The 22,090-nt window shown below is 53.0% G+C and overlaps 1 protein-coding gene across 2 annotated transcripts in view; it reads left to right on the top strand.

Annotated features, from left to right (window-relative positions):
* Positions 1–22,090, top strand: part of Szt2 (SZT2 subunit of KICSTOR complex) — a 45,869-nt gene that overhangs the window by 15,749 nt on the left and 8,030 nt on the right. The window contains exons 11-62 of one of the 2 annotated variants that reach the window (XM_075946681.1): positions 112–241; positions 926–1,068; positions 1,245–1,397; positions 1,533–1,647; positions 1,867–2,084; positions 2,169–2,384; positions 2,715–2,793; positions 2,951–3,045; positions 3,284–3,452; positions 3,586–3,700; positions 3,794–3,907; positions 4,099–4,269; positions 4,433–4,527; positions 4,749–4,872; positions 4,981–5,145; positions 5,233–5,437; positions 5,687–5,799; positions 5,919–6,165; positions 6,969–7,110; positions 7,227–7,319; positions 7,451–7,529; positions 7,630–7,923; positions 8,100–8,241; positions 8,349–8,408; positions 8,542–8,605; positions 8,778–8,963; positions 9,268–9,435; positions 9,512–9,599; positions 9,718–9,789; positions 9,965–10,166; positions 11,162–11,261; positions 12,289–12,418; positions 15,203–15,355; positions 15,442–15,544; positions 15,634–15,739; positions 15,828–15,939; positions 16,928–17,046; positions 17,159–17,323; positions 17,514–17,598; positions 17,750–17,914; positions 18,015–18,182; positions 18,433–18,566; positions 18,946–19,112; positions 19,436–19,533; positions 19,616–19,748; positions 19,935–20,065; positions 20,151–20,251; positions 20,326–20,502; positions 20,676–20,943; positions 21,043–21,122; positions 21,207–21,332; positions 21,436–21,635. In XM_075946681.1, the coding sequence (XP_075802796.1) occupies positions 112–241; positions 926–1,068; positions 1,245–1,397; positions 1,533–1,647; positions 1,867–2,084; positions 2,169–2,384; positions 2,715–2,793; positions 2,951–3,045; positions 3,284–3,452; positions 3,586–3,700; positions 3,794–3,907; positions 4,099–4,269; positions 4,433–4,527; positions 4,749–4,872; positions 4,981–5,145; positions 5,233–5,437; positions 5,687–5,799; positions 5,919–6,165; positions 6,969–7,110; positions 7,227–7,319; positions 7,451–7,529; positions 7,630–7,923; positions 8,100–8,241; positions 8,349–8,408; positions 8,542–8,605; positions 8,778–8,963; positions 9,268–9,435; positions 9,512–9,599; positions 9,718–9,789; positions 9,965–10,166; positions 11,162–11,261; positions 12,289–12,418; positions 15,203–15,355; positions 15,442–15,544; positions 15,634–15,739; positions 15,828–15,939; positions 16,928–17,046; positions 17,159–17,323; positions 17,514–17,598; positions 17,750–17,914; positions 18,015–18,182; positions 18,433–18,566; positions 18,946–19,112; positions 19,436–19,533; positions 19,616–19,748; positions 19,935–20,065; positions 20,151–20,251; positions 20,326–20,502; positions 20,676–20,943; positions 21,043–21,122; positions 21,207–21,332; positions 21,436–21,635 (7,278 nt within the window). Of the gene's footprint in view, positions 1–111; positions 242–925; positions 1,069–1,244; positions 1,398–1,532; positions 1,648–1,866; positions 2,085–2,168; positions 2,385–2,714; positions 2,794–2,950; positions 3,046–3,283; positions 3,453–3,585; positions 3,701–3,793; positions 3,908–4,098; positions 4,270–4,432; positions 4,528–4,748; positions 4,873–4,980; positions 5,146–5,232; positions 5,438–5,686; positions 5,800–5,918; positions 6,166–6,968; positions 7,111–7,226; positions 7,320–7,450; positions 7,530–7,629; positions 7,924–8,099; positions 8,242–8,348; positions 8,457–8,541; positions 8,606–8,777; positions 8,964–9,267; positions 9,436–9,511; positions 9,600–9,717; positions 9,790–9,964; positions 10,167–11,161; positions 11,262–12,288; positions 12,419–15,202; positions 15,356–15,441; positions 15,545–15,633; positions 15,740–15,827; positions 15,940–16,927; positions 17,047–17,158; positions 17,324–17,513; positions 17,599–17,749; positions 17,915–18,014; positions 18,183–18,432; positions 18,567–18,945; positions 19,113–19,435; positions 19,534–19,615; positions 19,749–19,934; positions 20,066–20,150; positions 20,252–20,325; positions 20,503–20,675; positions 20,944–21,042; positions 21,123–21,206; positions 21,333–21,435; positions 21,636–22,090 lie in introns of both variants that reach the window. The other variant, XM_075946680.1, reaches the window with a different exon arrangement.

Genomic DNA, 22,090 nt, shown 5'->3' with positions numbered 1-22,090 from the left:
AGGAGGGACTCAGTGTACCAGGTTCATGTCCAGGGTTCTTTGAAGCCCCGAGGTTCCCTTCATCTGCCCCCAGCAGTTTGCTGTAGCTCAGGCTTGGTCCTTGTTCTGCAGCATTAACCAGACAGATCAGATGCTGGCCCACCTTCAGTCCTTCTCCTCAGTGCCGGAACACTTCACACTTCCCGACAGCACCAAGAGTGGAGTGCCCCTCTTCTACATTCCTCCTGGCTCCACCACCCCGGTAAGAGGTCCTGAAACTCCGTAGCCTCGTTCATGTGGTTTAGACTTGAGGCCAGAACCACCACTGTTCCTTCTCTCCTCTTCCTGCATCCTAATGCCCTAGGAAAACTATTACTAGAAAAAGAGGGCCTGAACAGACAGACTGATGGACATTCTGCAGGATGTTTAGGTGATGGTATCCTAGCAGGCTACCATTGCCCTTACGCATCTCCATGCAGCCCACTTGGGCCTCCCTTACCTACTCATTACCTGTTTTCAACCACCACCAGCCATGAGAGCTGAGTACTTCTTGAAGACCACAACTTCAGTTCTGGACTCTCTCCTACTCGGCCTACAGCTGGTAGCCTGGTACAGTGAACACAGAGACCAAAGGAGTGTGCAGTGGCCTCGTCATTAGGCCTTGCCAACTCTCAGCAGTTTTCCTCTGAAGTCAACAATATAAGATAGGCAGGTTCCATCCTCCTGCTGGGTCAGCAGGGCTGTCCAGTCCATTCCCTGGTCAGTCATCCTGACATATCCTTCACGCTGAAAACCAGTTTTTGCCTTTGTCCCAGACTGGCCTGTGTGCCTTAACCACAACCCAATTCTGACCCCCCTGAACTGGGTTCAGCATAACTCTGCTACTCCGAGGTTGTATTCTACTTCTCTACAACTGTTTCCCAAGGGCTGATCTTTCTGTCCCCAGGTGCTTTCCCTTCAGCATAGTGGTTCCGACTCATCCCATGCCCAGTTTGCCGCCTACTGGAAGCCAGTGCTTTCCATGGATGCTAATTCCTGGCAGAGATGGCTGCACATGCATCGCCTGGTGCTAATCCTGGAGCATGACACGTGGGTACTCTCAGGCCTGGGCCTTGGCTCTGATGGAGGAACACACTGGGGAATGGGGCTGATGGGAAGAGTGCCAGCTGTGGCCAAGCCTTCCTGCTCATCAGCTTCCATGACCTCAGGGTCTAGAAGAGACTGGGGCTAGCACATCTGACCTCACTCTCCCACCCTGTCCCTAGACCACTCCCTAAGCACTTGCACACCCCGGGCAGCAATGGCCGCTATAGCACTATCCAGTGCAGAATCTCACACTCCTCACTGACCTCTCTGCTGCGGGACTGGAGCAGCTTTGTTCTGGTTGAGGGCTATTCCTACGTCAAGCTGCTCTCCAGGTGGGCAAAGTGGTGTTTCCTTACCCTTCTCCACACCTCTTCCCAGTCTCTCCCTCCAGCCTCAGAGCTCATCCATACTCCTGAAGACCATTTACTGTAGCTCAGGACTGCTCACCTAGTCCCATTTCTCCCCAGTGGCCCAGACCAGCCCCCTTCCTCCTTCTACATGGTCCGCATCATTTCCAAGACCCCATGTATGGTTCTTCGTCTGGGGTTTCCAATTGGCACACCAGCCCAGGCCCGGCATAAGGTAAGCTAGCCTCTGACTGCCCTGACTGACATCTGACTGAGGAGTTCTGGCTGTTGATGACCTGTTTCCTCAGTCCTCCTAGCTCAGTGAGGAGAGGTGCCCCCACACCCAGTGAGGCTTGAGGACCATGAAAGGGCAGGTTCTCTCTCTGACTGTGGCTCCCTTCTCCCAGACCTAGAGGGCTTGGGAATCAGGGATTCTGATCACATTTCCCCACAGATTGTGTCAGGCCTGCAGGAAGAGATCCTGCGCCTTCGTTTCCCTCACCGGGTGCAAAGTAAGGAGCCGACACCCAAGGTGAAGCGAAAAGGACTAGGGGGCATTGGTGGTGGCAACTCTCCCTCCAAGTCACCCCCCACACTGGGGCCACAGCAGGCCCTGTCTGATCGGCCGTGTCTTGTAGTCCTTCATAAACCACTAGACAAGCTCCTTATCAGGTCAGTATAGAGAACAGGGAAGAAGCCTCAGGGCACGAGAGAAGACTGAGCAGAAATCCACTGGAGAGCTGCCCTGTTTCTCAGGTATGAGAAGCTACCCCTGGACTACAGAGCACCCTTCTTGCTGACACTGGAGCCACCAGGACCATTACCCCTGGTGTCGGGCCGCTCAGCCTCCTCCAGCCTCGCATCGCTGTCACGCTACCTCTACCATCATCGCTGGCTGTGGAGTGTCCCATCAGGCCTGGCCCCAACCCTGCCGCTCAGCGCCATCGCCCAGCTCCTCTCTGTTCTCACCGAGTACGTCTGCAAGCCAGCAGGGCAGCTAGGGCAAGGAGAGAAATAAGTGTAGGCTCTGGGTTGGACAGTGGCCTAAGCCGGACTTCCCATCTCCAAGCACCGTTATTGATCCACAGTCCCTGCTGTTGCCTTCCCACTCTGTACTCCCCAGCTCTGCTAATTTTGGCCTCTGGTCCTTCTTAGACCTGAACACTCTAAGGAACGCTAATCTCTGCAGGCCTCCAGTGGACTAGGTCACATGACAGCTCCTGGGAGGTGGGAAGTTGGAGCACTGAACTAAATTCCTCTTTCCTCATCTTTCTGCTCTGTCCTGTCTTTTTGTGGCTTCAGGGTCCGGCTTTCTGAAGGATTCCACTTTGCCTGTAGCGGAGAAGGAATCATCAACATGGTTTTGGAGCTTCCTGTTCAGGTGTGAGCCGTCCCTCCTGAAACTTACAAGGACCATCAGAACCTTGGGACACTTGCCTTCAGTTGGGTGGTGACTGCTAGAAACTGCCTCACCAGATTAAGGGACCTAGGCTTCTCCACTGCCGGGGTTTTGCACAGGATCTTCCGTTTATCCACAGAATGAACCACTGGGGCAGGCTGCAGCTGAAGAGAAGCACACCTGTGTTGTCCAGTACATCCTCTTCCCCCCACACTCTACCTCCACTAAAGACAGGTATGTGAGGCTCTGACCTCTGAACCACCTCTGCAGAGTCCCCTCCCCCAGGTTACCTGGATGTCTGGCTACCATACCCTAATATGACCTCTATCCCAAACCAGAGCCGAGAGCTGCTGGTTTTAGATGATCCATGCTGGGGACATGCTTGTCTGAGTAGGCCGTGTGGCTATCCTCATCCCCCCTGCCACCAGCCGCCACTGGACTTCTTCCACAAGTAAACCCCCTCCTCTTCTAGCTTCTCAACAGATGATGACAATGATGTGGAGGTGGAGGCCCTAGAGGGGGATTCAGAGCTCAATCTGGTCACCGAGGTATGGGTGGAGCCTCAATATGGACGAATTGGACCTGGCCCTGAAAGCTGGAAACACCTGCAGGATTTGACCTACTCTGAGATCCCTCAAGCTGTGAGTGACCCCAGAACTGTCCTCTACTTTCTACCAGATTATACTGTGCTTGGAGACTGTAGCTATGCACTTCTTGGGACCAGAGGTGGGAAATTGGGTCGAATGACGCTATCATCTGGTGTTTCTCTCCTAGCTCCACCCACGGGATGCTGCCTGCATAGGTTCCCTGTTGACCTTTGAATACCTGATACAGCTGTGCCAGAGCAAGGAATGGGGTCCTGTGCCCCCAGAGCCACGGGTCTCAGATGGTCAGTGGAGAGGGTTTGCAGGGTAGTGAGATGGGAGAAGGCAGCCTCAGATAGGTCCCCTGGGTCTCACTGTGCCCTATTCTCTCCCTGTAGGACTGGACCAAGGAAGAGACTCCTGTGTCCATGAGATCCCTTTCCAGTTTGACCTGCTAGGGTTGTTGCCGCAGTGCCAGCAGCTACAGATGTTTCTCCTTCTGCTCTCCAGAGGTGGGTACACTTGGGAGCCACTTACCCCTACCTAAGGGGCCAGCAGACCTGGGCCCCTCAGAAGGTAGAAAGAGGGGCAGCCAGCATAGTGAGTGAGTGACAGGGCGGCTGAGGCTGAAGGAAGGGCTTTGCTGGTCAGGGTGGAGCCGGGGACATTGGCAGCATTGCTGAGCAGAGTGTGTGTCGGGCAGAGCCAGAGGGTGTGCCTCTCACCGAGGGGCCCTGTCCCACCAACGACATGGTGCTGTGCCTGCTGCACAGCTGCCTGGGGCAGGAGCTAAGTGACCGAGAGATCCCACTGACTCCCGCTGACCAGGCTGCCTTCTTGAATGAGATCCTGCGGCGGAGCTGCCGTGATTCAGGTGAGCTCTCCACTGCTTTCCTAATGCCACTCTTCAGCCCTGCCCTTCTTTACCCCGGGGTGGTGTCTGTCTTTGAGTTCTAGCCTCCTTCCCCACCCTTTCAGCTCAGAGCCCTGCCTCTGTGCTGGTCCTGCCCTTTCCCACCATCTCTACCCCATTATAGGTCCAGAAGGTCCTCTAGTGGGGGGCCACACGGCCCCGAAGGATCCAGCAGGCAACAGCCACCAGGCCACTGGAGACTCCGCCTTTCCTACCCCGGTCAGCACTGCTGCTTTTCCCTGAGTGCTTACCATGCTTACATCCCTCCATCACCACACTCCTTTGCCCAGGCTCCCTTCGCCTTGGCAGAGTTCTGGCATCCCCTTCTCTCTGGACCTTTCACACCATACCTAAGAGGAACCGGGTCAGGGGGGAAGAAGGGAATGGGACTTGGAATGTTCCCTTGTAAGTTGCTCTTGTTTCCTGTTTGTCTCTTACAGAGTGTAGGCATTCCTGGGGTTCTCAGGCCTTCCCCGTCTGCCCAGACCCCTCAGTGGCACTGCTATGCAAGGCTTCTGAGCCCCCAGCACGTGTTTCTGACTTTTCTCCCAGCTACCTTCACAGGTACCAGTGGCTGACCTTCCTCACCAATCCCAATGATACAAACCCTTGAGCTCCTCCCCACCCAACCAGAGAGCGCTCATAGATAGGTGCCGCTCTTTTCCTCTTCAGATGTCCAACATCTGGCAGCCTATGGCCTGGAGGGTTCCTTTCAAGAAGAAACAAAACCTAAGTTTGGGGATTGGAATGCAGTTCCCAGCCTGAAAGACCTGGGCGGGACTGGACCTAAGGCTACAAAGTCCCAGGTTCCCATCCTCAGTGTAACACTTGCTAGTGGTAAGGCTGCCGCTTGGAGTTGTTGAGGTAGATTGGGGTTGGGAAGCCCATAGCAGATATGAAGATCATGGATACCTCTCCTCACAGACAGTTCCCAGGACCCAGGAGAGCCAAGCCCGGCTTCCTGCCAAGACTTACCAGCTTACAGTGGGCGCCAGGCTCCTCAGACAGAGGGTGCAGATGGGCCCCGGACCCGGTGTCCTGTCTACATCTATAGCTGTTCTCTGGAAGCACTGAGGGAGCAAATGGTTGGCTTGCAGCCTCCTCAAGCACCACGAGATCTCATATTCCGGTGAGTGTACTCCATTTTGACTCTTGGCCTCCTCCAGCCAAGGCCTGGGTACACACTCAGGTGTAGACAGACTGTTGGTCATTCAGGAACTCAGCTTCTTAGCTGTATCGCCCAACAGATCACCAGACACTCCTAATCACGAATGCATTTGCTAAGGTTCTCTACATTCCTCTGGAGTTTGAATGGCTGATGAGGCCAAGGTATCATTTAGGGGAGTCTTCCAAGCTCTGTTTTCCCTCCCATTCCTAGGACTCAGTACCTGGACCACCCCTCATCCTCAGCCTGGATGGAGCCCAGATACAAAGAGGCAGCCACCCACTGCGCCTTGCTGCAGGAGCACGCACAGCGGTGCTATGTCCGCGGTGAGCAGGAATATCATGCAAGGAAGGAGTGTGCCTGAGGGCAGGACTACAAGGGTTACAGGGTTGGCACTGGAAGGACAATGACAGCTGACCGCTGTGGTCCATTCTACTTCCATTAGGGCTATTCCGAAGCTTACAACAATCACAGAGAGTGGCCTGCCAAGATTTGCTGACAGCTGTAGATGCCTGCGAGGAGCTACTACAGGAAGTGGACATCACCTCTTTTCTGCTGGCACTATGTGGCCATACTTGGGGTTTGCCTCATGCACCCCCAAGCCCTGGTCCTCTCAGTCCAGGGCCCTTCAGCAGTAGCATCGAAGAAGGACCAGAGCCCCGGGAACGAGCTATCCTAGTTTCTGAGTCCAGGTTAGCATTGTTCCTGAGGGTTGTTAAGCAGGATTGTAGGAGACACATTGACCAAGTCCCTACAAGCAAGACCTTCCAGTCCAGAGAAGTACACCTGAGAAACAGGTGCCTGGTCACTGGCTTCATTTTCAGTGAAGCTTTGTCCCACTTGGCTTTGGCAACAGTCTCCCTCTCAGGCATGTCCCATCTCTTCTAACTTACGGTGTTCTGATTAGCTGAGTTAGGGCTAACCCATTCCCAGAAGTGAAAGCAGAAATTTTTCTGATGTCTTCCATAATTGTCATGATTCCCTCAACTAACAGGAGTGTATCAGCTCAGCACAAAAGTATGTGTTGATTCCCGGGTCCCCACAGTGGCCTCCACAGCTCCACAGCTCCTTGCTGAAGGAGGCTAGAGGGAAGGACAAGGCAGGACGGTTGATGCTGTTAGCTTCTACAGTGTGTTGCTGTTGAGAAAAGAGCAACTAGAATACTGAGGGTGTCAAGGACTCCACCCCAGGGCTCTGGAGCCACAGACTCCCCATTTCCATGGCCCCCTCTAAGTGAACACTCTCTTCCAACAAGCTTTGCTTCTCCTGGTCTCCACTTATACTGAACGATACCACCCTCCATTTGGTGATGGGAGTCAGAAGGGGGGCACCATGTCTCTAAGAAAGGTGGAGGTTAGAGCCCAGAGGGAGAGAGGGGGTTGAGTCCCCTCATCACCTCCCACGCCATTGTTCTAGCACGCTCTAGAGAGAGACAGATGTTTGCTGCTCTAGCACTTGGTGGTTCTTGACGATGATCTGCTTCTTCCAACCCCAGTATAGAGACTGAGGACCTCAGTGAGCCCGAGTTCCAGAGCACCCGGGTCCTTGGGAATCCAGACCCTGGTCCGGAGATTTCTCTGACAGATGTCTGCCAGCTTAAAGGAGAGGCACATGATGCCCTTCATGGCCTCATCCAGGTGGGAACTTGGTAGAGTCCTGCTTCTGCAGCTCTCAGCTTCTTCCCTGGGTTGAGGATGGACTAGTGTCCTTTAAGGGTAGCTGACCTCATAGCCTCCTTCTAAACCCACAACAGGAGAAGTTCCTGGAGATCAGTCGCCTCCACTTCCGCACAGTGCCCTCCAATCCCCACTACTTCTTCTATTGCCCTCCATCCAGTCGGCGAGAGGTGAGAGTCTCTCTCTTCTTTTCCTTCCTCGTGCCCCAACCCAGAGCCCCAGAGGAATGCCCTAGCCCACCTGAGTCCTTTTGAATTTTGATTCTCTGACACCTGGATGTCTTGCTTTTTCCTCTCGCAAGGATGAGGGACCTCGAGACACTGTAGACAGAAAAGTCAGTGACCTGGAGTTTTCAGAGGCTGAGCTCGTGGGAGAGGAAGGTGTGTGAGCAAGCGGGTCAAAGTAGAATGGCTGTTTCACGCCAGGATTGAGTGGTCCCACTGCTTTCTCTGCTGTTGACCACATGTCTTGTGTTGCTAGGGGACACGTCTGCCTGCTGTGTGGTCACCGAAAGTGATCCAGAGCTGGAGGTGGAATACCGTGAGAGCCGGGAACCAGACCAGGGGCCTGCTGGGCTAGACTCCGCATCTTTGTCAGATGCAGACACTGTGAACCCCGATGAAGACTCCTTCAGTATTTTAGGGGGTGACTCACCCACTGGGCCTGACAGCCTCATGCATGACCTGCCACCCCTCTTCCTACATCTCACATGCTCTGTGCGCTTGCGTGGGCAGCACAGCTCAGTGCCTGTCTGCAGCCTGCCCACTTGCCTGGGTGAGTTTTGAGGAGCCAGGAGGAAGGCCTAAGGTCCCCATATGGCTGGTTTGCCTGCCTGCCCTTGAGAAGAAGGCAGCGGAGAGCCTGGGGGAATGACTTAGTGTCACTTGGAACTCGGGAAGCCACACTTTTTCCAGGACACACAGGAACCCCTGATTTTTCTTCTCTCATAGGCCAGGTACTCTCCAGTCTAGAGGGACCCCCAATTGGAGGCCGAGTCCCCTTGAGGGACCTCAGTATCACTCTTGATGTCTTTGTGTTGACGTTGCCCCTGGAAGTGGAACTCCCCCCAGCCACGGACCCTCAGCACCATCGGTACGGCGGCAAGCTTGGCAGGCTCTGGGGCTTTGGGGAATAAGACCTTGGGAAACCCTAGGAGGATAGTAGCTCCTGATCTTTGATTCTGCTCCCACCCTGCTTAGGTCGACATCTGAGAGCAGCACTTCATTCCCACGGTCCCCAGGGCAGCCATCGTCTTTAAGGTCAGATGATGGCCTAGGGCCCCCACTACCACCCCCAGAAGAAGAGAGGTACATCCTTATCTCCCTCTCAGTATCTTACTCCCCCTCAGTTTCATTCTTAGGAAGCTAGTTTATAAACCTTTCTTCCACTTAGGCACCCAGGACTGTCCAGTCTGGCCACAGCCCACAGATTGGCTATTGAGAACACAATGAATGAGGTGAGAGCTTTCTCCCTTCAGTGTAAGCAGTAGCCTTCCAGCCCCGTACCTAATGTTATCCTAGGACTGAGGCAGAGCTCTCTTGGTCTGTAGGGCAGTCTATCTTCTGGTATCTTTTGGTTTGGGGTTGAGGATGTCCCACTAAGGACTTGCACCTGCGTTCTGACTATAGATCCGCTGGTTGTTAGAAGATGAGATGGTGGGGGCACTCCGAAGAGGGGGCATGCCCCAGAGCGCCGCCCTACACCGAGCAGCTGCCCACATTCATAGCTCTTCAGGACGCTCTACCTGCCTCCGCCAAACTCCCCCTCTGAGTTTTGTGTTTGGGCCAGAACGCTCCCTCACGCAGTTTAAGGAGGTAAGCCACTCTCAGAACACTTAATGCTTTCCTGGGGGCTCGTCCTTCCTTGAATCCCAGAAAGAAAGACCCCATCAAACTCTGGGGATTTTGAATCCCCAGAATTTGATTCCTTGTCATATCATCTACTCCTCCCCCACTTGCCTGATAGTCCAGTTCCATGGATAGTAGAGCCACCTTGTTATTGGGCCTGCTGAGTTTGGCCAAGTCACCTAACCTTTTCTTCTCTCAGCAGTGGTGATGTGATGGTCAAAGTGTCAAATGAGAAATCCTGCCTAAACTATGATCTTGGCTCCTTCCCTAGGAGTTCCGACGCCTTCACCTCCCTGGCCATGTTCTCCTTGAGGATCCTGACAGTGGCTTCTTCTTTGTGGCAGCTGGCCAACAACCAGGTGGACTCCATGGGGAGCCCCCTTCAGCGGCCTGGGCTTGGCACAGCCATGAAGACAAGGCTGAAGATGCTGAAGGGGAGGTAAGTCTGACTTGAGGACCAAGAGCTGTGGCAGTTGGCATGGAGCTAAATCTCAGTTCTAATTTCTACTCTTCAGGTCTTGATAGCCAGCCCCCAAGTCCCTGGCTCCCTGGAGGATTCTGAAGGCATCCCCCTCGTCAGCCTGCCTGGCTTGTCACAGGGAGGTAAGAAGATAGGCAGCATAGTCTGGGGGCCATAGCTGTCTCTCCCAGCTTCCATTTCTCCTGGCAGATCTGCCACAGGATCCAGAGACACACCAGGCATTTCTCTTTCTCTGTACAGGCAGTCAGCCTGGGCCTACCCGGGGACTAAGCCTTATGTCCAGTCAAGGCAGTGTGGACTCAGACCACCTAGGTAAGGTCAGAGTGGGGGTGGAGCACCCCAGGTAGATGATATATGGGCTTAGGGCTGCATAGGGGAAAGTATCAGGGGACTTACTTAAAAGAGACTGTTAAGCCTGATGCTCTTGAAAATCAAGAAGACTCAGGCTCAGCTAAGGATGGGATGAATGTGAGCACATTTGACACAGGTTACGATGGTGGCAGCAGTGGCTCAGACAGTGAGGGTCCCAGTGAGACCCTTGGTGAGAAAGCCCCCTTCACACTTCGGACTCCACCTGGACCAGTACCTCCACAGCCTCCATTCTCAGGCCTTCCTGGGCCCTCCCTGCCTGACTTCTGGCTCATCGTCAGGATACTGCAGGATCGTGTGGAAGTGTATGCACATGCACGGTATGTAGAAGCCGTGGCCTGCACCCTGATGATTTCAGCTTCTTGTGTCTAAAGGCACACACCTTTAACCCCAGCACTTGAAAGACAGAGTCAGGTCAACCTGATCTTCATTGTCTGTTTCAGGTCACCAGGGCTACAGTGAACCCCTGTGTTCAGGGGCGGGGAGGGGGGGGAGCCTGAGAGCTTTGGTAGGATCTTCTGAGACCCACTGCTGATCTTCCCTCATCTTCTAGGAAAAGCACATCACTTAAATGTATATTATTTATTCATTTGTTTTTGAGATAGAACTGGCCTGGAACTTTTATAGACCATGCTGGCTTCAAATTCAGAGTTCCACCTGCCTCTGCCTCCGAATGCTGGGAGTAGAGGTGTGTGCCACCATGCCTGACACTCCTGTCTCAGTGGGGTTGAAAAGCTGATGGGGTTTATGTCATCTACCTGAGCCTTGAGAGCATCTACAGTTCACAAAAGTTTCAGAGGTTGGTGGCTGATAGTTAACAAGTGTATGTAACATGTAAGTGCCTGTCTAGCCTGTGCAGGGATCTACATAACAACTCCACAATCTACAGTAGTATTGCCCTAGCAGTGTAGGTGAGGAAACTCAGTACAGAGAATTAAATACTTGCTCAGGTCACAGTAAGTGACAGCCAGGACTCACTTAAATACAGGCATCTGTCTAAATACCTATTCTTAGAGGTGGCACAAGAGAAGGCCACATTTTGACCAAGCTTTAAAACTAAATAAGGGGCATGCTGGATGCTGGGAGCCTCAGTACAGTTCCATGAGGAGCTGGCAAGGCAAGCATAGAGCTTAGGTCTCCAAACTGCTGGAGATGTTCATGTTTTCCCTTGCCAGCGAAGTTCGCTTCCTTTGTCCATATTTACCTCCTTTATTACGGTTTCCTTTGACCCAGCACCATGACCTTCCCTCCCACCTGGGACACCTAAACCTTCCTCCCACTGCAGTTCTCTGTCATATCCATCCTCCCTGCCTAGGAGCCTGATTCGGGAGGATGGCGGGCCTGGCACTGAGTGTCGCCACCTGCAGCAGCTCCTGGTGAGGCGTGTTGGGGAGATCTGCAGAGAGGTCAACCAGGTAAGTCAGCCAGAGACAGGACTCAGACACTCGGGCAGAAGAGGAAGGAGTTTCTAGGAACCAAACTTTTAGAACCTGGTTGTCTGTGTCAGACTTAACAATGACAGAGACCTTGTCTTTGCACCCCAAGTTCTAGAAAACTGTTACTCCCTCATTCCCTACAAGCTGGAAGGCTTTCTTTTCATGCCAGTGACTCCTGAGATGTTTCCTGCCCTTCTGCTGTGCTAGCATCAAGAAATCACTGAGGACCAGACACAGGGACCCTAACTCTATAGTGTTTGTGTAGAAGAGGCCATGTAGACATTGAACAACTAAAACTAAAGTACATAGATGATTTCAGTGTCAGCTGTGGAGAATTATTCTGTAGCAGAAAAGCAGAGGCTGCTGGGAGAGCACGTGGCAGGGTTCTGACCCTGGAATATCTGGGAAGACTTCCTGGATAAAGCAGTTTTAATTGAGAACTGAAAGATGGTGACCAGATTCTCTACTGGTGCCTTCCATTACTGGTACCCTCATTGGTGGTGCCCTCATTACTGAAACCCTTCATTGTTCACTCTTAGAAATTCAAAATTGTGTTTCTGACTCCCCAAGCTACCTGTCCCCACCATGGGCCATTGTTCTCTATGTCTGCTTCTCTCCAATCCAAACCCCCAGATCACCTTTTTTTCCATGTAGACTGAACAGTATCTGCAACTATGGGTTCTTTGTCTCCTTGATGAGAAGCCTGTTCTTGGCTTTCAGTTCTCAATGCCTAGAAGTAACCTTTCCATAGTTCTCAACACAGGCTGTTGTCCTGTGGCATGCAAGGCTGACCCGGTATTAAAGCAGATTGTCCTTGGCTGCCTCCTAGTCCTCAGTACATCCATGGACTTTTGTTTTTGATACAGTGTGTTATAGGTAGTCCAGACTAGGCTCCTGGTGTTCTTTTGACCTTGGACCTCAGCAGTAGTGGTCATTCTCTGTGGCCTTTCCTCACGCACTTAGTAGGACATATTTCAGTTTTCTGACACCTTGCTCCTTCTCCTAGCGACTGCTCCTTCAGGACCTTCATGACAGTCATGTTTGTAACTCCCTCTTGGTGGCCGAGAGTGAAGAAGATCTCTGGCGGAGTGAGACGCCTTTCCATTCCCGTCAGCGGGCACCCCTGCCCAGTGATGGTATGATGCGGGCACCCCTGCCCAGTGGTGGTGTGATGCGGGCACCCCTGCCCAGTGGTGGTGTGATGTGGGCACCCCTGCCCAGTGGTGGTGTGATGCGGGCATCCCTGCCCAGTGGTGGTGTGATGCGGGCACCCCCGTCCAGTGATGGTGTGATGCGGGCACCCCTGCCCAGTGGTGGTATGATGTGGGCATCCCTGCCTCAGTGGTGGTGTGATGCGGGCACCCCTGCCCAGTGATGGTGTGATGCGGGCACCCCTGCCCAGTGATGGTATGATGCGGGTACCCCTGCCCAGTGGTGGTATGATGTGGGCACCCCTGCCCAGTGATGGTGTGATGTGGGCATCCCTGCCCAGTGGTGGTGTGATGCGGGCACCCCTGCCCAGTGATGGTGTGATGTGGGCATCCCTGCCCAGGGATGTTAGGTGTGGACACAGCCTCACAAAGCAGTGTCACTGCCTGTCCTTTTACCCATGCCTCATGTGAGAAGCAAAGCTAGAAAGATAGGATCCCTGCATTTGACCGCTGCTAGGTTGTCACTGACTTTAAAGAAAGCAGTTCAGTGAGAGATGGAATAGAAGCAGATGAAAGGGCTGAGTGAAGGTGGATAGCTAGAGCAGAGGGCAACTGCTCTTTCAAGTAGGTCACAGAGAAAATGGATATATGACTGAAGGAAGGTAGAGGCAAGGGAAGACCTTCAAATGAGGTACAGAATTGAGCTTGCTTGGGTTTAGTAGGGAGAAAGTGGTACTTGAAGAATGTTGAAGACTATTAGCTCCAGTCTGTGACCCAGCTTCATAATGGCACGCCTTTGCCTGTTCTTGCCTTAATACCCAAAATATTCATCTTAACATGTAGCTGGGTTTTTTTACTCTTACTCTTTGGGGGCCCACCACCCAGCTCCCAAGTAAATACATGGAGACTTATTCTTACTTATAAATGCCCGACCTAAGCTTGACTTGTTTCTAGCCTGCTTTTCTAACTTAAATTATCTTGTTTCTCTTTAACTATATTTTGCCTCTGGGCTTTTTAACCTTTCTTTAGTCTATATATCTTTCTTTCCTTCTTACTCTGTGGCTGGCTGAGTGACCAGGTGGCTGGCCTCTGGCATCCTCCTCTCCTCCTTTTCTCACACTTCCCCTTCCCTAGATTTCTCCTCCTGTTTATTCTCTGCCCACCAGCCCTGCCTTTTTCTTTCTCCTGCTTAGCTATTGGCCATTCAGCTCTTTATTAGACCAATCAGTTGTTTTAGGCAGGCAAGTAACACAGCTTCACAGAGTTAAACAAATGAAACATAAAAGAATACAACACATCTTTGCATCATTAAACAAATGCTCCATAGTATAAACAAATGTAACACATCTTAAACTAATATTCCACAACATTAACCCAGTAGGGGAATAGACAGGTGAGGAGTGTGACGAGGTGAGAAGTTGGCGGCCAGTTCTGCAGGGAGGAGACAGAGGGAGGAGTCTGAGACACTTTACAGATAGTTGGTCTTCTGATTGGCTGTCCCTCCTGACAGACAGACATAGGGCTTCTTTGGGACTCCTGGGGTTTCTGGTCATGGGAAGGAAACACACTAATCTAATGGGGATAGTAATTAAAGCCTCAGCACTTGGGCTCCCTTTTCTTGCACCCCATAAGCACACATGCCAGCCCACAGAAGAGAAGCCCTGTCATGTCCTCTGCAGTTTTTCCTTCTGGTTTGAGAGGCCTCATTTTTAATATTCCCAACCATTTTTTTTTTTACCATTGTTAGAGGAGGATTTCTCTCTGCATAGCCTGAAATGTTTCCTGTATAGATGTAGAAATCCCATAATTAGGGCTAAACAGATGGCTCAAAGGTTAAGAGCACTGACTGTTCTTCCAGAGGTCCTGAGTTCAATTCCCAGAACCCACATGGTGGCTCACAGCCATCTATGATGAGATCCAATGCCCTCTTCTGGTGTGCAGGCAAAATGTAGACCGAACATGGTATGCACAATAAATAAATAAATCTCCATAAAAAAAAAGAAAGAAAGAAATCCCATAATTAGCAGACTGCTATGGTTTTTCTGGTAGTTTCTGCACATGAGACTGAGCCTAGACAACTAAGCAGCGCCACACCAAGACTCACAGCAGCCTGGATGGAAGGCCAGGCAGAACCGAGGCACGGGTCTTCCTGGGTCTTCCTTGTTCCAATGTCCACATATTCTCTGAAGCCCGCAGGCCAGAATGTCCGGGTTCTGCGTAGCCTGCATGTTGCTGTCCCCTGACAGTGGTGTTTCTGGGAAATCAAACTGCTCCTTTACCCTTAAGAAAGTTCCTCGTTCACCTGGAAACATGACAAGGGTCAAACAGGGCACTGAGCTGTGCACATACCTTTAATTACTATATCAGCCTTTGAGGTCTCTCCTTCAAAGCACAGGAGGCTACCCCCACGTGCAGCTAATGTGCACAGCATCCGTACTTGTTTCTCAGTGAGGTACTGCTACAGCTCTTGGTGACGCCAGCGGCTACTGTCATGTGTTATCATAAGCCAGAATCATTTGGCATCGCCTTTAGGATTGCCTTTCTTGATGTCCCTCCTTAACACCTTCCAGTCTCCTGAAGGCAGTCCCAGAAGCCTCGGCACCATAGCCTGGCCTTCTCAGAATGTGCTTGTGCCTAGCTCTTCCTTGCTCCCCATGCTCACCTTTCCTTAGGAGAATGTCAGGAGTGAAGGATCGGAGGAAGAAGTCTAGGGTAAGGAGGCTGAGGCCTGGGTATCCTGTTTGTCACCCATACTGCTCGTCTCTGCAGATTACGCTGCCGATGAGAGCTGTGCTCCCCGAGGATACCTAGCAGCCACAATGCAGTTTGTCCCAGGCCATTTCTCCTGTGACGTTGTATGGGGAACTGTGATCCGAGTCCATTCGCGCCTCAAGATGGGACCCAGCATGGGGGTTTCTCGGGGTATGTGATTGGCATGAGAGGGCGGGCGGGGGTGTGTGTAGGAGATCTAGAGAAAGGAGTTTCTTCACCCCATGTTATTATTCCAGCTATCCAGGCCCTGCGCTCTGTGCTCAATGCCTTCTCTGTAGTGAACCGGAAAAATATGTTTGTTTATCAAGAGCGAGCAACAAAGGCCGTGTACTATCTTCGGTACGTGACCCCTGAGAACATGGGTTACAGCCTGAGTCGGGGATGGCGTGGGAGGAGACATACCAAAACACCCTGCCTTTCTCTTCTAGGCTTCTGGAGACATCTTGCAGTGACCGACCATGGGAAGGGGATTCTCTGCCCCCATCCCTAGCTTTGTCCCGAAGCCAAGAACCCATCTCCTCTGAGGATTCATTGGTATGTGTCTTTCCACCGTCTGTTGCCCCCATGCACCCCTCACACTTTGCTTTTTGGAGCCAAACCCTGACCGTTGTTGTCCCTATAGGGTCCTCGCTCTCCTCTGGACATGGCTTCCAGCCGCAGTCCTGATGCTGTTCGCCCTGTGGGCCAAGTAGACAGACATATCCAGCTGCTGGTGCATGGCGTAGGGCAGGCAGGTAAGGATTCTAAGTATTTCTCTCTTGTCTGCCCCGGGCTCTATCCTCCAGTGCTTGCTATGCTCTGGGCTTGGCTCGAGTAGGAGCCGGGTGAGACAAAACAGCCGATTGAGGCGTAGTGTGGAAGAAGAGCAGGATAGCTGCCCGGTCCACTGGCATGAGACCAGAGATGGGCTGGGTGAAGATGGCGGGCACTGGCATGAGACCAGAGATGGGCTGGGCGAAGATGGCGGGATCAGTTGGGGCTACACTGAAGCCGAGGTGTCCAGGTGATGTGGACCAGATCACAGGCTAAGACTTCCATACTGTCCTAGTTTTATTCTGTTGCTGTGAAAAAACACTACCTAAAGCAACTTAGGAGTTCATGTCAGCTTACAGGTTACATCATCAGTGGAAATCAGAGCAGGAGCCCAACAGTAACTTAACGCTGAATCCACAGAGAGCACTGGTGCTGGCTCACTTACCTGCTCATGCTTACCTAGCATTCTGACGAGATCGGGCGCGTTCAGGGTGGTATAGCCGTAGACTTACCTAGCATTCTGGTGTTTTCCTCCATGACTCCCTGCCCAGAGGATGTCCTGGGTCCTCCTACAGTAATTACTAACCAAGACAGTCTCCCACAGATATGCTCACAAACCAATCTGACCCGGGCAGTCCCCCAACTGAGACTTCATTCTCAGATGACTCTAGGCTGTGTCGAGTTGGGTTAGAGCTAGTTAGCTAGGACACTTCTCTTTGAGGAATTTTGCACAGCTCTGGGATTGGTGTTATATGGGAATGGTATTACCATTCTTTGGGTAAGGACTTTGAGGATCTTAGGTAAAATTTATGTGTCCAGAATCATGTTGGGCAGGCTGACAAATTCCATTTAGCTGCCATGTAAGGTTATATCCAGTCCCATTGTTGTGGTCAGGGGCTTAAGGCCTGGACTCAGGATGGCTGAATCCTCTAACGATATCTCCCACCTTTCTAACATGGCTCTGTCAAGGTCCTGAAATCACAGATGAATTGGTGAGGGTTCTGCGTCGGCGTCTGGATGAGGCCACACTGGATGTCATCACAGTCATGCTGGTTCGGAACTGCAAGCTGACCCCAGCTGACGTAGAGGTCAGCTGCCTCTCTGACATCCTCTGTGGATCCAGCCGCGGGTGTGCCGGGGACACGGGTGTGCCGGGACGAGTAGTCAAGAATCCATGCCTTCAGCTCTGTCTCTTCACAGTTCATCCAACCTCCTGGAAGCCTCCCCTCAGAGGTGCTGCATCTGGCCCTGCCCCCATCCTGCAGACCCTGGCTTCCTGCCTTGGCCTGGTACCTCCGTCAAAACTTACTCACCTTCCTGCATTCACCCAAGTACACAGACAGCAATAGCCGGAACCACTTCCAGGTGAGATTGCCCTACCCGTCCACATTCGGTACCCTGTTCCCTGCACACCAGACTGTAACTTTTCTACAGATACTTCCATCTCTGGTTTTGCCCATAGCCTGTGTACATCCACCTGCCTATGTCTCCCTGAGCTCCCATGCATGCCTATACCCTCTTCCCCACTTAGTGCTCATGGCTGTTCTCTCCCCAGCATCCACTCCCACCACAGGGCGGCCTCCCCGACTTGGACATCTACTTGTATAACAAACCTGGTGGACAGGGCACTGGTGGCAAAGGTAAATTGCTGGGCTTAGGCCTTCGACTATAGGCAGGTGTGAGCAAGGGTTTTTACACCTTCAGGCCAAGGATGCCTTGCTGCTGAGGAGGGGCCTGGGAGGGGCTGTGTGCCTGTGCTAGATCTGAGCCTTCCTACGGATTTCTCTACAGGAGTTGCTTGCATCACTCTAGCCTTTGTGGAGGAAGGAGGAGCCCCCATCTCACTAGCACTGTGGCCCCCCTCTTCTCCGGGGCCTCCAGACCCCCTTCGAGAGGAAGAATTTGAGCAGCTGACTCAGGTCATTCGCTGCCCGAACATGTTAGATGGTGCTTCAGGTAAGACAGCCTGCTGAGGAGGAGTGTTCCCTCAGTGCTGTGAGGCAGGAGTGGGGACAGGGTGGAATCCACCACAAGTGACCTCCAGCTTTCCCTCCAGCTCAGGATGGGTCCCCACGGCTTCGACTGGATGTGTGGGAAAAGGGGAACATTAGCATTGTACAGCTGGAGGAGAAGCTCCGGGCTGCAGCTCGCCAGGCCCTGGCTGACGCCATCATGGAGCTGAGACTGCTGCCGGCTTCACTGTGTACAGAAGATATACCTCCAGGTATGCAGATCAAGAGCCCAACTGCTATGCTGAATCCAGAGAAAGTCAGAAATCAAGGCAGAACCATGCGGTGGACAAGGGTGCAGACATGAGCACTCAGCTGCTCTGCCCCAGCACACACCTGAGGAGGAAGATACCCTCAGGAGCTTGTCTCTCAAGCATGTGCAGCTACACAGTTTTACCAGGCTGGGGGTGAGCTTTTCTATAAAGAGAGTCAGTGATGGGAGCCTGCAGTGTTTGGTGTCCACAGGAAGTCTCAGAAGCGGGCCATTGGAAACGAAGAGCCCTGCCTGCCGCGCCAGCACCTTTCCCTCTACGGCTGTGTCCGGGGAGCCTGTGACTCCACCCAGCAGAGCCAGCCGTCGAAGCTTCTGGGATATGCTGGTAATGGAAGGAAGTGGTGAAGCTGTCTAACTGTCTGCCTCCTGGCTGCTCCAACCCTCCCCCCACAACCCTGTCACTTGTCTTTTGAGATAAAACTGCTCTGTCCTTTGGATAACATATGAGGCTCCCCTTGCTAGAGAGTCCCAGCTTATCAACTGCCTTTATGTTTCAAATGGGAGCCCTCTAAACAATAGCACTTTTACCCACAAGAAAGATGAGTCAGGAAAGTTAAGTAACCTGCCCAGACCTTAGTTAACTGTTGACCCCAGGACTGAGCCTCAGTCCTCCAGCCCCTCTAGGCTCATTTCTGCTCCACAGTACCCCCATCTCCCCTTTCTTCTTCCTAATGGCTGCTCCTCACTCCCTGTGTTGTTGCTAGAGTAAAACAGAAGGTGGAGATTTGGGCTCCCCCAAAACAACTGATGATATTGTCCTGGATCGGCCAGAAGATACTCGGGGTCGGAGACGTCATAAAACTGAGAACGTTCGGACCCCAGGTGGATCTGAGCGGACACCAGGCTCAGATTCCGGAGCCCAGAGACAAAGGTATGTGTGTGGTGTGGTGTGGTATGGTATGTTGCGGTGTGGTGTAGTGTTTGTGGTGTGGTTGGTATGGTATGTGTGGTGTATAATGAGTGTGTGGTCTAGTATGATGTCGTGTGTGGTGTGGTTTTGTGTGGTGTGTGTGGTATAGTGGGGTGTGGGGGGTACAGTGTGTGTGTGTGGTGTGGTGTGTGTCATGTGGTGTGTGTGTGTGTGTGTGTGTGTGTGGTGTGGTGTCAGGGCGTGTCCAGGTGTGAAGTCCCTGAATGGTGCAGGTACCCATGTGTCCCATGAGTGGAGCATTCTAACCCCTATTCTGCCTTTAGACGTCGGACAACACAGCTAGAGGAGGGCGAGGTGGGGACTCTGCACCCTGTGTTTGCTCGAGTCATTCAGCGCTGGATGGGATTTATGGTTCAGATTGGTGAGACCCCGGCCCCTCTCCCATTCCTCAGTCCTTGGCCTGCTTTCCATCCTGCAGCCCAGCAGTGACGTCTGTCTTCCAGGGTGTGCCTCGGTGTCCAGGAGCTCCACGCACATGGTGTCCCGGTTCCTCCTCCCATCCATCCTGTCAGAGTTCACCGCCTTAGCCATCTCAATGGCTGGAGACACCAGTGTCCGTGTTTTTGAGCAGCATTTGTGAGTTTGAGATCTGGTAGGATTGAAATAGCCTTCCCCAGAGCCCTAAAAGCTGGCAACTGGAGTAAGCCAAACCATTAGGCACTGGGCTAGGAGAGGTGGGCACAAGGCCTTGGGAAGTATAGGCTAGACCAGAGAATAGGGCCAGGAATAGTTTCCCTCTTACCCATTCCTTCCTCCTAACAGAGGTTCTGAGCCGGATACCTTCAGCCCTTGTTCCCCAGGGCAGCTGGGCCCGGCCCCCCGCCCAGCAGTGGAGCGGCACCTGCTTCTTCTGGGAAGGAACTTTGCACAGTGGAGGAGACCAACCCAGCAGGGTGAGGGTGGGGGTGAGGCCCTAGAGGGGGAGGGTAGGATGGGGGCTCAGCCCTCAGCCCCCATCGTCCCCTCCCCTCCCTGTAGCTGCCAAAGCTGTGCAGCGCTTTGAGTCAGGAGGAGATGGAAGCCCAGGGCGAGGTGCTCCCCGGCAAAGGCTCTTACTGCTCGAGGTCATAGACAAGAAGGTAAGTGTGTGGTCAAGGGCTGGGGTAGGGAGGAGGAGCTCTGTAACCTCACTAATCCTGACCCCTGTCTCTAGCTACAGCTGCTGACTTACAACTGGGCTCCAGACCTGGGTGCGGCATTAGGTCGAGCTCTGATCCGCCTTGTGCAGTGGCAGAACGCACGTGCCCATCTCATCTTCTGTCTGCTCAGCCAGAAGCTCGGGCTCTTCCATCACTGTGGCCAGTTGGATTTTCCTGTGCGAGATGGAAAGGTACCTACTGCCTAGCTCCCACTGCTGGTTCTGGCCACTGAGTGGCAGTTAAAAGAAGCAGGGAAAGGGAGACAGTCTGGGGACAGAGGTAGTACCAGAGGAAACCCTGATGTGGGAGGAAGGGTTCAAGGTCAAAAGGGCTTGAGCCAGATGTGATCCCCCATCCCTCTCAGGAGCCAAACCCATTCTTGCTGCCGACCATGGACGTGGAGACCCTCATCCGGAACGCAAGCCCTCCCCTGAGTCGCGAACAGGGCCGGCTCAGTGGGTGCTCTCGTGGTGGAGGTCCCCTTCCCCTGGACACATTTCCCTTTGATGAAGCCCTGAGGGACATCACAGCTGCTCGCCCCAGCTCCACGGTTGGTCCTGTGCCCAGACCTCCAGATCCTGTCACCTACCATGGGCAGCAGTTCTTAGAAATCAAGATGACCGAGCGAAAAGGTGAGGAATGTGGGCCAGGCGATGGGGAAGGATCCTGTGGAGACTGGAAGGGAGAGGAGGTTGGCTGCCACGGCTTCTGCTGATGCTTCCCATCCCCAGAGCTGGAGCGCCAGATGAAGATGGAGAACCTGTTTGTAACATGGCAGCAGCGGTCTGCACCAGCCAGCATGCCCATCAGTGTGAGTAGCCCCCTCTGCGTTCTCCATCAACACCTCTGACCCGTCCTTGGCCACTGTCCCACTGCTACTGCCCTGTGTCCCCAGGCTGGGGAGCTGGAGACCCTGAAGCAGTCATCCCGCTTGGTGCATTACTGTGCGACAGCTCTGCTCTTTGACCCAGCTGCCTGGCTGCATGGACCCCCAGAGACTTCTGTGCCTGCGGAGGGGCAGGTGAGCCCTGGCTTTCTCCTCAGAGACCCATGCCCAGCAGTGACCTGCACTTCATCCCTACAGTGTGGTCAGTAGATAAGAGCCTTAATTTCCATTCCTGCAGCGGCGACATCGCCCTGAGTCAGGATCTGGGGGTCGAGAGGGTCCCACAAGCTGCGAATCCTTGGATGTGCCTCCCCCAGTAGCCCGAGAGGAACCATGGCTGAAGGAGCTGAGCTTGGCCTTCCTGCAGCAATATGTGCAGTATCTGCAGAGCATCGGCTTTGTGCTGGTCCCGCTTCGGCCCCCATCACCTACCCGCAGGTGAATCTGGTCCTTCTTCCCTAAGCACTTAACCCCCATGAGTGAGGCCCCACAGCCTTCCTTTCTTCATATGGCTCCTGCCTTGACAGCTCAGGCATAGTCCATGTTTACCTTCGCTCACCACACTGGTACACATGTATGAAGACCTTAGACACGTTTCATGTGCTACTGCATGTCCTATAAACCTCATGCAGTTTGTGAAACTCACAAACACATGCACAGACTGAATGTTCTCACCAAGCTGTGCCCACCCACACCTCATTCTTTTACATGTCTGCATATATCCATACATGCAGTTCTCACATTCACGCCTAAGCTTTTGAATCTGAGTCTTATTGATTCCTGTCTTGGTCTTCGTGTTAACCTCTTCACCTAGGCCCATTTCCACCAAGGCACTCTGCACTGGTCCTACTTGTACCCCTGACTATGGCCTGTTCTTAGTCATGCTCAACTCT

This window comes from Microtus pennsylvanicus, chromosome 13 (assembly GCF_037038515.1).
Source record: "Microtus pennsylvanicus isolate mMicPen1 chromosome 13, mMicPen1.hap1, whole genome shotgun sequence".
Classification (NCBI taxonomy): Eukaryota; Metazoa; Chordata; class Mammalia; order Rodentia; family Cricetidae; genus Microtus; species Microtus pennsylvanicus.
Note: the sequence above shows the minus strand (reverse complement) of the source record. Positions and strands in the feature narration are given on the sequence as shown.